The sequence below is a fragment of the Ischnura elegans genome, chromosome 6 (assembly GCF_921293095.1).
Source record: "Ischnura elegans chromosome 6, ioIscEleg1.1, whole genome shotgun sequence".
NCBI classification, from domain to species: Eukaryota; Metazoa; Arthropoda; class Insecta; order Odonata; family Coenagrionidae; genus Ischnura; species Ischnura elegans.
Genome location: NC_060251.1, coordinates 1893580 through 1906179, shown reverse-complemented (window position 1 = coordinate 1906179; position 12600 = coordinate 1893580). Strand labels below are relative to the sequence as shown.

Here is a 12600-nt window from a genome sequence, read left to right as displayed (position 1 = left end):
TACGCAGCCAAACTCTACAAATGAGGTACCATAATGCACAGAATTTATCATGAAATTGTTTTTTAAATAATAAAAAAAAACAAAAAAAAACAAAAACCGGCAAATATTCCTGACGTTAACGGCGCACAAACTGATACATTTGTTCATTTGCAACAATATCTCGCATTCTTTAATTAACTTTTATCAAAATGCGGCTGATTCCACATTCAAGTCTCCTGTTGATACGTAAATATGAGTCATCATGCGCGTATAACAAAGGATAGTGTAATTACTTCCAATGTTGTGTTTAAAGAGGTCCTTTGACCTCAATTTCTGAATGAACATTCCAATGAAATTTGTACGTAAGACCCTGCCTTTTTTTCTACATTTTAAAATTAGAAACGCGCCTATCCCTCTGTGGAACTTCATTGAAAAGAGCGGACGAAGCCCGCTGGGAGCGGATGCATCACGCTCGTAAGAGTATATTGTCTTAACCTATGTCGGTAAGAAGTAAAATCGGTGGAAATAAAACTACTTTTTCATCTTCATGATAATATTGTTTCATTAGAACGTTATTAAGTTCACAGATCGAGTTTTTTGCGCCATGTCTCATATGCGCTCTACGTATTCGATTTGTTGGCCTTTGAGTAGGGAATAGAACCTCTCTGTCACCTACTTCCCCTAAAGCCTTCCCACCTAGAGGATTGTAAGAAATACTTCGTTCACACATTATACGAGGACCCAAAAATAACCGGACGGACGTCGCTGCGCACGTCGCTCTCATATTTTGGGCTTTTCACACTAGATGGATGTTATTTCATCATTTCTGAGTCAGTATGCGAAACGGCCTGACTTCATACGGTTGCAGCGAGCTACTGTGACAGTTTACATTAGAAGAGATTTTTACCCCTTCTATTTTTGAAATGGCCGAGAACAACGTGCAACGGTGAAATGTTGTTCTCTACTCGGTAAAATTGAGTCGGACACCTTAAAATATGTTTCCCACGGCTTACGAAAAACACTTATTGAAAAGGACTCAAGTGCACGTTGGTATTCGCAATTCAAACGCGACAACATGTCGATCGAAGACATTCAACACCCGGGCCGGAACTGATTAAAATGTGGGAAAAAATACTCGTGCCCTTGTGTACGAGGATTAGAGGCGTACTATTGACGAACTCGCTGACCAATCCGGTTGTTCATGGAGTTCATTACTGCGAATCTTATCTGAAGATTATCAAATAAGACGAATTGCGATGAAATTCATTCCCCGCTTGTTGAATCCTGATCACAAAGAGGCACGAGTTGCTGATTGCCGCGACTTGAGTTTTGGGTAAAAAATGCATGACACTGCTTCCTGGCTCACCATGCTCTCCAGATCGCGCTCCTCGTGATTTCTTTTTGTGATGATCCTCGGATCAAAATGGTGATGAAAGGGAAATGCTTTGGGCACATGAGGTGGTCGCCAAGAACCCGTTATTGTTAAAATCCCACCAGGAAGCTGCTGTCACTAATAACCGGGTGTAATACTATCTTCTTGAAGGTTCACACCTTTTGCCATTACTGCATTGACAATGGCATTCCGAAACCGTTTCACTTCTTATGAGTGGGCGTTTTGAGAATACTTCTGAGCTAAGTCGTTCGTTGTTTACTATGTTATTGCTGTGTGAAATCTCGAATTGATCCCGTGGCAGTGTTGATCGGAAAGGATGTGAATCTTCATATCACGTCATCTCCCTCAAGATTAGATAGCTTGAGCATAAAGCGAAATTAGCCTCTATATTGTATTTAGTAGATATTATAAATTAAAGCCTTATAGTATTATTCACAATAGCCACAATATTATCATAAAGACGCTATTTTGAATTGTCTACATCTACATCTACATAGTACCCCGCAAGTCACCTAAAAGACGTGTGGCAGGTGGTTTTAGGACACCAGCTGTTTACACATAAAAATGAAGTGCTCGAAGTAGGACTAGCATATATTTAAGTCCTTTATGGTTCGCGGGAATACAAATTCCCAGATCTATCCGTTCGGTAAAACATCTCTCTTAATTTATCGCTTCTATCGGACCTGGAAATATAGTGTGGCTCTAATATTATGTTCTCTGTGTCGCTCTTAAAGGTATCCATTTGTATTTTATTCAGTTCGCGGATAAAGTCTTTCTGCATCGGATCCCGTACGCTCGCTGCATATTCAAGGTACGGTCAGGTGAGTGCGAAATAGCACCTTTCTTTTACTTTCTCATCCGAAAATATTCCCACGATACGCTTGACGAATCCTAATTTCTTCAGGGCTATGCCGCAAATATTCTTTATGTGCGTTCCCCACGTGAGGTTCGAGGTTATCGTAACTCCCAGGTGCTTCACTTCGTCTGTTGCCTTAATGTTAATACCATCCACAGCATAAACATTGTTAGAGTTGTACGAATTCCGCAATAAATGTACCGACATGCATTTGCTTGGATTGAGTTCGAGTCCCCACTCTTGGCTCCACAACATTCTGAGTCAGGAGAGCTGAAAATATGCTTGGTTTATCTCAGCAGACCTGTTGTTAACATGTGTAACACTGCTTATCTAAGTTAAGTTGGGTGATTACTTCCAGAAAGAAACACTGCTTTACTTATGTCATCTCGCGGAAGCCAGCACGATAACCAACCGTTAAACGTTAAAGGGTGTTTCCACCTCGGCGAGAGCTCAAGTAGGCCATTTGGGATTCATTTTTGTTCAACACCATAGCTAATTGTTGTTACGGATTCCAGTACATTCTACGAAATGGAATTATATGTGTAATAAATACGTAATATTGCTCATTGCAGAAGTTGAAGGAAAACGCGATCAAAGGTAACGTTTCTCTCATTTTAAACATGATTTCATACAGAGAGTTTTCCCTGAATTTTCCCTTCATGCTTTTAGATTTTTAAATGACGATATATATTTTTAGCGATTAAATGAAAAGAGAAAATTTACAAGTGCGCGAAAACGTGACGGCTAAGTATGAATGCTGAGAAAACGCCGTGTGACGTCATTCTGGTTCCCGCTGTCGCCCTGTGAGGTGACCTTGGGGCGAGGCTTTGAGCGATGCTGGTTGCTAGCAGGTAGCAGAGCACCCTGCTAGCAGGTAGCGCTTGGCTTAAAGCAGGATTATTCCCTATCAAACGAAGGAAACTTTCCGACCTTAGGCAATCTTAATAGGTGATGATTAACAAATGTTTAACCTGAGATCTGTGCCTCATGCTTGCATTGATAATCTTAGACGATGTGAAACTCCCGCCTACTCGTATACAATCTAGGTCCCGGTGACGTGACGTGGAGTGGCATCGCATGGGCGCCAATCTGGCGTTTTTCAAATGAGGTTAAAATTGACCATTGACATTCGTTTAAACTGGAATTTCTAAAACCAAATGATTTATTTATTATGAATACACCAATGGTGGGTAACGAATCGCAATCAGTGCCTTTCGTTATCTTTGATGAAGGAAATTATCCTAATCTTACAATATTATAAAAATATCTAAGTACAAATATAAAAATTTTATGTCACCACAAGTGTTATAAGATAAGTAACACTGTGGTAAACATATATTAAAGCGTTAAATAAATTTTTTACAGTTACTCATTGTGAGGCATAACATGTATTTCTTCATAGCGAAGGGTGGAGGTAAAAGTATTTGAATATGAAGTATAGGAATTGCTAATAAGAGTTTATTCCCTGAAAATTTCTAGATACTAGCGTAAATTTTAAACGAGTGGTGGGTCGCGATGAAATGAGAAATAGCTTCCCTCATGTCGCTTTGTACCATATGTAGAATTTTCGTCGAGGATGAAGTTGGTTGGATTGTGCAAGCGATTGATGGCGGCTGTGGATGCGAACATTATTCAGTGTCGTTTTCGCCATTCGTCCTCGCTTATAGTTGCACTCACGGACAGAGCTCCGTCCGCGCGAGATGAGGGCCATCAAAGTAACTATAAAAACTCGATCCACTCCTGAGAGTGACACTTACGGATGACTTTAGTGGGCTATGAACGGCTGAATCTAATGGCGCCATGACCCGGCAACGCCATTCGACCATCATTCCACTTGGAGTGCATTTGTCCTCAATGACTCCAGAGGTTGCATTGGAGGTGATTCTTGCGAATCATTCCTTCCTTCATAGTGACTACCGATAGGAAGGAATTTCCGATCGTGCTTGGGTATTAAAAAACTGCATTACGGATAGTAAATATTCTTGATCTGGTAGGATGACGGTTAAACCCTTCATTCTAAGGTAGACATGGAATGTTTCTACCGGTAGAACGAATATTCAAGTCCACTGAATCCCACGAAACTATATTTTAAAAATGTGGTCCTAGTAACAACGGATAAGGTCGTATATGTTTTTTTATCGAACAACTTGCTAAGTACACTCGTCCAGTGATTCTAGGCGTAGCCAAATGCACGAAAGTTTCTGTTAAGGCCGCTATACACGGCGAATGATCTTGCGAATGATCATGCTGAATGATCATGCGAATGAAATCATTCGCTGTGATGTAAATTTATGGGGTTATACACGGAGCATGACGACGCGCATGAAATTCGCGAATGATCTGCGCCCAGAGGATGCGCAATGGTACGCCTTAGCAACAATAGAGCTGTTTTGTTTACCTTTGTGTTTACCTTTGCGGCTTGTGTGGTGGTGTAAACATGAACAACAGGCAAAGAAGAATAGCCGTTGCTTCGGCCGTAGCCGTTATTGCTGCCGCGGCCGTGCTATTAATGCAGCGAAACCGAAGAAGAAGGAGCGTGTGGACGAGGCCGTGGATAGAAAGGAGAGATAGTGGCCGAGGGACGCTGTACATGGTTCAGGAGGAACTTCTTTTGGAGGACCGGGCAGCCTTCCGGAATTTCCTCAGAATGACGGAGGAACAATTTGAAACTGTGTTAAATGTAACCCATAGGGATTATGAGAAGGTCGACACTCTCATGAGAGGAGCCATATCCGCGGACAAGAGGTACTATGTTTGCTCCATAGTCATGGTGAAAGTATGAATATTGTGCTGCTTATGTTGCAAATAAATAACTGATTTCAGGCTTGCGTTAACTCTACGGTTCCTTGCCACTGGCGAGTCGTTCCGGTCATTAATGTATTCGACAAGAATCCATGAGACCACGATTGGACGAATAATTCCGGAAGTATGCTCGAGCATTACAACTACCACCTTTCAAGGGCCCGTCGGGTGGTGGAGAATGCCTTCGGTATTCTTAGCAATAGGTTTCGTGTCTTCCTGACCACCATGAACCTAGCTCCAGAGAAAGTGGAAGTGGTGACACTGGCTGCCGTGACTTTACACAACTTTTTGTGCGGGAGTAACGTACCTACGCCTTATATGGAGGACTACCTAATGCCCTACCTGGATTAACTCAGCAAGGGGGAAACAGGCCTGGGAACTTGGCATTTCAAATTAGAAACGAATTTTGCAGTTATTTTAATTGTTTGGCAGAGTGACTGTAATATTTTTAAATGTGCGCCCATCATTTCATTAATAAATAATTTTGTGATTATTTATTAATGAAATGATGGGTGAAATTATTTGTGATTTTGTAATTATCATTAGCATATTAATGAAGTTGATACCTAGTGCTGATTTCAATATAACTGCAAGTATCGTAATTCCTTGTCTTTTGATTAGCTGCTCATCAGGTAATTTCCCAATCTTCATAAAATTATTTACTCTTGTTAGTAAGGGACTAGGGAAGAGCATAGTCATAGAGCACTTCAGTGAAGATGTTCCAATTATTCTTTTTTCCTCAAAAGCAAAAGTCACCCTTGTTTGAATGATGGCTTCCAGTTCAGTGATAATACAGGACTTTTAATACTCTTAAATAAATAATATGGTAAGCACCCATGGCTATTTAGAATAGAATGAAAATAACTAAAGTAGATAGAGCGTTAAAGGTAATAAATCATAAGGGCTTATTTCATTGTATAAATTTATTATGTAAATAATAGGGATTACTCTCTCCTCATCATTCCATCAAAAAAAAAAACCTTTTCAATCTCAAACATTAGCCTGCTCTTCTCCCTCCTATCATTTATGGCCTTAAGCCGCTGGGCCACCAGCCTCCCGAAAGTGTCTTCCTCGGAATCTTCATCCGACCCTTTGGCCAGAGTCCCCAATGCTGCCGCCGCCGCTTGCAGGAGCTCTGCAGCTTGCTCCGGCTTAGGGGAATCCATCCTTCTCTTCTTGCCCCTAGCAGCAGAGGTGGATGGGCCGGCCATCGACTTGCTGCAGTCGGAGGGGGCAGGTGAGGGAGTGGCAGATGAATCTTGTACCTCCAGCACCGACCCATCGTCATCGAGGAGGAGCTCCCACTCCAGCTCCTCAGCAGGGACACCACTTTCCTAGAAAGGATGAATGCATTAACTGTAGAAAAAGGATCCTCTGAGAAAACGTCGGCAGAAACAAAGAAGCCACAAATTCATGCAATTGTGCATTTATTTAGGCACTGCAGGAAATCCATTTTCCTTATTACCCTAGCGGGCTTGAGTAATTGGAATTATGCAGCGGAGGTATAACTCCTTTTCAACACTCCAAAATTCTTATTGTTTTCATTAGCTAATCTTTATGAAATATCGTTGTAACATTATGAAGCAGAGCAAATAATGCAATGATAGCAACTCTTGTTCATTACCATATCACTGCTTACCTTGGTCAACCCCAAGGGAGAGGTATGGGGACTAACACTAATCGTCTCCTCCAAAAACTGCATGGCCTTGAAATAATATAGCGTTCACACCTGCAAGAAAAGCATGTGAAATTAAATGCTTGAAATATACATACCACAGGAAATTGTCGACATAAACTTATTGAAGAGAATGTACGTACCGTATCGTCGCCTGAACCACTTTTCTTTGTGGCATCCACCTTCCTCTTCTCCGCCATGTAATTTGTGCGGAGGGCATGCCACTTCTTCCGGCACTCCTCCGCTGTTGTGTTGGGCCTGTCCATAATGAAAACAATGTCAATTGGATCATACCTTTTTCTGATATAATTGCGTAACTAACGCACTTATTTAAAAATTCATCTTCAACGGTGCTATTGACAAGCCCATGAATATTTCCCGATTTGAGGCGCTTGTGTAATAGTGACATATTGCAGATATTCATTAATATCATCCATTAAGAATTTGTTAATTTAACCTAATCATAAATTCCGAACAGGTATCGGCAACATCCTTATTACAATAACAACTCTGTTGGTCAGCCACATAAATCTACCAATTTCAAAACTGCTAGTACTTTATATTTAAATGTTTTTATCTAAGGTTCTTTCTATTGATACTTGTAACTTGGCACTTTCGGATAAATTTGAATTACGGGATTCATCACTTATGTATTTCATGTACATGTCTTTCTATATTACATAAAATAATAAATTTATGTACACAATAGCACCGTTGCATTTCAATAAATGAAAAACACTCACCTTATCGCACCTATTTCTTGTACCACCTTCTCCATCTTCTTTGTCCGCAGCACCTTATTTTTATAATTAACGTCCTTGACGTTGTACAGCGTTGGCCGCTCCCGCACCAGCTGAATTAGGAATTCCACTTCGTCCTTTTTCCAAGCCATTTTTCCGTCTCTGTTGCTGCGAAAGCGTCCACCGTATCAAAATTATCAACAGAAGTCCCGTTACTCCTAGTGAAAAACACCGCTTTTTTAATAAAAGACGGTCGAATTTCAGTATATTGATATGAGAAACTCCATGGGCAAGTCATGGTTCACTGGTTCCGTTTCTTTATCCATAGTTCCGTTTCCAAAAACAGACAAGATGGTCGCCGCGCGCTAGCGCACATCCATCATTCACAGGATCATGCGATCAAAAATAGAACATGTTCTAATTTTCGTTGAATGATCATGCGCATGACGGATCATTCGCGAATTTTTCCATCATACACGGCGAATGATTTCATTCGCATGATCATTCAGCATGATCATTCGCCAGATCATTCGCCGTGTATAGCGGCCTTTAGAAAAAAATATTAGCACAAAACTACCTTAACAATATTTACCTTCGATTCAACACCGAGCACACCTTTGGACTCCCATCAAAAAGTTACGTTTTACATAAATAAACAGTTAATATTAAACTTGATTCAAATTTACACCTAACATGCTATGGATGATATATTTGTATTGCTGGTTGCCGTTAAAAGAAATTCATATATCAAATTCAGTTCCGATAGTGGTGAATCTACATCTACATAATACTCCATAATCCGCCTCTATAGCGAGGGGTGTAAGAATATCAGGCGTTTACAATAAAGTTGTTCGCGTTGTAAATATTTGAATTCCCACATCCCAGGAATTCAGGAATCCCACATAGTAGTTATTGAAATCCATTTTGTCCGAGGAAAAAGGAATTCCTAAACCAATCCTTTTGGCAAGATATGTCTCTTACTTTATCGTTTTTCTATTACCTATAATTTGTGCACTGAGAATTTGAGAAGAAAATTCGCCGTCTACTTTTGTATCAGGACAATTTTTCAGGAATCATATCGGGATGAAGTCAGTTTCCTTGATTTCCTTACCAGTCACACAGAAACAGAACCCCGGGCCTCGAGTGATTAAGCACACTCCCTTGCCATGGCGTTACCACCAATACTACCTCCAGAAAATTAATTTTTTGTTGGAGAGTTTGAAGAAAAAAACTGGATCTTTAGCCTCAGAAATATTTAATTTGAAAGCATGAATGTTCTTGCTGAACCACGTTGGGAAATAATTATTCCACAGTCAAAACAGAAGTGTAATAATAATTTTAATAATTATTATTTTATTCGCTCCTACATTTTGATTTTACAGATGGTTAACAAAGAGAAGGAGCCTGAGGTGGTCTCCAAGATCCAAATAGGACGAGGATTGAGCCACCATAAAATAACAAAAATGTATGCCAAAAAAGTAAAATAATAATGAGGTAGTAAATTTTACATTAGTATTTTAAGGAAACAACATCAAAATAAATGTTCAAGTATTACTTGAGAGAAAAGCCAGTCTATGGCAAGTCTTAAAATTTTATTTGAGGATTTAATTTTTGCGGGGATTACATGAAATATCCTTGGTCCCATGTAAAGACAACAACTTTTATATAATGTTAACCTTGGTCTAATTGTTACTACAAATGACTCACTCCATGTCGAATGATGTCGAAAGAAAAAATGCTTTCCTATTATGAAAGAGTTTAGCCACGTGATACCCTACTTACAACTTCAGTGTCTTTGTGACGTCTCCAGGTAAAGTGCCGCAGTAACTACTTGACAGCATTGAATGTAAATTTTCATGAAATGGGACTTTACTTGATAATATTTTATTATTCATCGAAGAATTCTCCTCCTCATCTCGCCTTCCGCAGTTGAATTCATACGGTAAGTCCGCTACCGTTAGACATATTTCACTTAAATACTTTACATCCTCTAGCCATTGTAACGGATGCTATTTTTCTTTAGTGCGAATCCGGCCGCCTAAGCTATTTCCTCAATGGATTTCCAGCACCTTCCTTGATAGCCCGACCGGCGTATAAATTGTACGCATCCCGTCACTGGCGAAGCGCTATGTTGCATTGTGTGCTTTCGGTTAAACACGGTGAAGTAGGAAACCCCATCCTTGAGAATGCAAAATAGAGGTCAAACGTGAAGTACTATTGAGATTGCCGTTAATGTGCGTTTTTTTTCATTTTTAACTTCGTGTTTCCTGGTGTTCACGCTAAGAAGAGCTTTGGCATACAGCGAGCGCTTGCCCACTTATCAAGGAGCCATGAAATCTCATCCAGATCAGGCCTTTCAAGTGTCATGAATGAAAATCCTAAAGTTTTTTTGCATGTTTGAGGAGCGGAGAGGAAGTGTGATTCCGTGCATTGGGAAAAATAGCCGCATGATAAATACTTACCGCATGTATAGGGGCGGATTTAGGGGGGGCGCCGGGGTCTTGACCCCACCCCCCAACAAATTATATTCAACTACTTCAATTTTTACTCGTGAAATAGTTTTGATATCCCTGTAAAGCAGTAACGTTTTCTTTTGCATGAAAAGTGTGTATTTTAGAATTATTTTGAACTTCCAGTTGGCTATGTACAAGAGTTGCCACGAGAAAAAATTCTCCTGGAACGGGTATCGAACCACGGATCTTTGTCGTTCCGGGCCACTGCGCAGACCACTACCCTATCCAGGGTCTTTAATTCCCATGGCAATTATACCGAGGCTCATGGTACTAGGTGTTAGGTGCTAGGTGTTCGAGGGTTTCAAGTTTTCTATTTATTTCTCCATTTAAAAACTTCTGAAATGTCAAAAATTGTTCAATTTCATCAGTTGTTAACAATAAGAATGAAATTTTTGGCTAAAAATGCCATAAATATTTAAATCTTTTTACCCGAGAGAACGCCCCTATCACTTGGGGGGGGGGGTATTCCATACACCGCAGACCCAGGTAATGACCCCCTCCCAATTTCATGCTGAATCGGCCCCTAATACCATCCAGGCTCCGCGTGAACTAAATTTAGCCTGCCCTTTTGCATCGAGTTCCGCATTGTCCGTCCATGGAAAAGAACGTCGGGAAGCGAAACCCCCAGGCTAGGGTTCGCGATGAGCGGAGGTCAGGCGGGGACGGTTGAAAAGAAACGCGCTTCCGTGATGCGCGCGCATTTCCTTTCACTTCCGCGATTGGCGGAGGACACCTCGCGGGCACGGACGTCGCCATTTTGAACAGCTGCCGCAAAGCGCTATACATCCTGCCCGAGTTTAGCGGAGGGAGCGTTAGATATGACATTCTTCAACCGCGTAGGCACCGTTCCATGTGTTAGGTGTAACATTTGGAGATGCTTCATCTATATCCATACCACGGTGTTGCCTGAAAATGAAAGAGAATGTGCAGTTACAAAATGTGTTGTGCGTAAAGATGCCATTCTTATGGCCGATTTACACTGGGCAAATAAAGTGGGTCGGTTATTACTCGCTCGCGGCTGAGCTTAAAGCCACCGAGTGCGTCCACCGGGTTGCGGATGGTGGGTCGACCTTTAGATATAGAGGTTAGCTGCGAGATAAGCGAGTTCTCTCGTCGAATAAGCAGTCGTGGACAATTAGCGGCGGTGTTATGAGGGGGTATTGGGCTACCCTTGGGTAAGGTAGACCATTTAAAAGATACCAAAACCTGTGAAGATACCGTGACTTGGCGACTGGGGGCCGCCAATAATTATGCCTCTCATCACCCGGGGGACAGGGCAGCAGCTCTTCTTCACATGTGCGAAGGTGGAGACCATACTGGTCGGTACAGCGACACACATTCCACTACGGGCGTGGTAACATTTACTTTAACGGCTGTAGTACTGCGATGTGGAAGACAAGGGGAAACCACCACATTATCATCCCGAGGAGTCACAGCTACTCCACTTAATTTATATAATGACATGATGGAATTCTCTCGGGTAAAATACTCCGGAGGTAAACTAGTCCCCCATTCGGATCTCCGGGCGGGGACTACTCGAGAGGGTACATCGGTCAAACGAGATAGAAATGTTACGGATAGGAACATGGAACGTCAGATCACTTCGTACTTGCGGTAAGCTAGAGAACTTGAAGGTGGAGATGCGAAGAATGAACCTCGATGTATTAGGCATCAGCGAAATGAAGTGGCCCCAGGAAGGAGACTTTTGGAGTGGAAGCTACAAAAAGATACACACGGGATCGCTAAATGGTAATGCTGGAGCAGGCATAATGCTTAGAAAGAGCGCCGGGATGCGTGTTAAAAGCTACCTGCAGTTTAATGAAAGGATAGTAATGGTGAAGATAGATACTAAACCCGTAGCAACTGTAGTGGCACAGGTTTACATGCCTACGTCAGATTATGAAAACGAAGAAGTAGAAGATGTCTACCAAGATATAGCGGAAGTTATCAAGCAGGTAAGAGGGGAAGAAAATCTTATTATTTTAGGTGACTGGAACGCCGTCGTCGGCGAAGGTCAAGACGGAATAATAACTGGGAAATATGTGTTGGGTAACCGAAATGAAAGAGGAGGAAGGCTACTTGAATTCTGCACGGAGCGCAGGCTAGTGGTTGCCAACACTTTATTCAAAAATCCCCTGCGAAGAAGATACTCGTGGAAGATGCCAGGAGACCGTAGAATATTCCAAATCGACTACATTCTAGTGAAACAAAGATTCAGGAACCAGGTGAAGGACTGCAAAAGTTATCCAGGGGCAGATATCGATAGTGACCATAATTTAGTTATGATGAAATGCCACCTTAAATTTAAAAAGTTGAAGAAAGCCGTGAAAAATATATGGCAGGTTGAAAAATTGAGGGAGGTTCAGCATCAACTGGCTTTTAAAGAGGCTGTAGAAAATAAAATAGGGGAGGATACGACCAACAAACCAAAGGAAGAGAGTTGGAAAACCATTAGAAGTGGTCTGCAGGCGGCAGCTGAGGAAGTTCTTGGTAAAAGAAGAGTCGTTATGAAAAAGCCATGGATCACGCAGGAAGTATTAGATCTCATTGAAGAAAGAAGAAAATACAAGGCTGCGAAAACAGAGGAAGGACAGAATCGTTACAAGAGGATAAGGAACGAAATATGTCGTAAAGCTTGGAAG

The 12600-nt window shown here is 41.4% G+C and overlaps 2 protein-coding genes across 2 annotated transcripts; one reads left to right on the top strand and one right to left on the bottom strand.

The window, feature by feature from the left end:
- Positions 1-4441: 4441 nt before the first annotated feature.
- LOC124160987 lies at positions 4442-5316 on the top strand. Its single transcript, XM_046537124.1, has 2 exons — positions 4442-4973; positions 5052-5316. Exons 1-2 carry the CDS (start codon positions 4666-4668, stop codon positions 5248-5250), a joined length of 507 nt encoding a protein of 168 aa, XP_046393080.1. The 5' UTR covers positions 4442-4665; the 3' UTR covers positions 5251-5316.
- Positions 5317-5368: 52 nt separating this feature from the next.
- LOC124160399 lies at positions 5369-7895 on the bottom strand. The gene is made up of 3 exons (XM_046536233.1): positions 6670-7895; positions 6027-6364; positions 5369-5372 (listed from the first exon to the last, which is right to left on the bottom strand). Exons 1-3 carry the CDS (start codon positions 6730-6732, stop codon positions 5369-5371), a joined length of 405 nt encoding a protein of 134 aa, XP_046392189.1. The 5' UTR covers positions 6733-7895.
- Between the last annotated feature and the right edge of the window lie 4705 nt (positions 7896-12600).

Bases quoted from the DNA above. Each gene is read 5' to 3' on its own strand.
- LOC124160987 (XM_046537124.1), top strand. From the start codon at position 4,666: ATGAACAACAGGCAAAGAAGAATAGCCGTTGCTTCGGCCGTAGCCGTT. The intron at 4,974-5,051 runs GTACTATGTTTG...AACTGATTTCAG, and splicing joins GCCATATCCGCGGACAAGAG to GCTTGCGTTAACTCTACGGT.
- LOC124160399 (XM_046536233.1), bottom strand. From the start codon at position 6,732: ATGCAGTTTTTGGAGGAGACGATTAGTGTTAGTCCCCATACCTCTCCC. The intron at 6,365-6,669 runs GTAAGCAGTGAT...CATCCTTTCTAG, and splicing joins CTCCCTTGGGGTTGACCAAG to GAAAGTGGTGTCCCTGCTGA.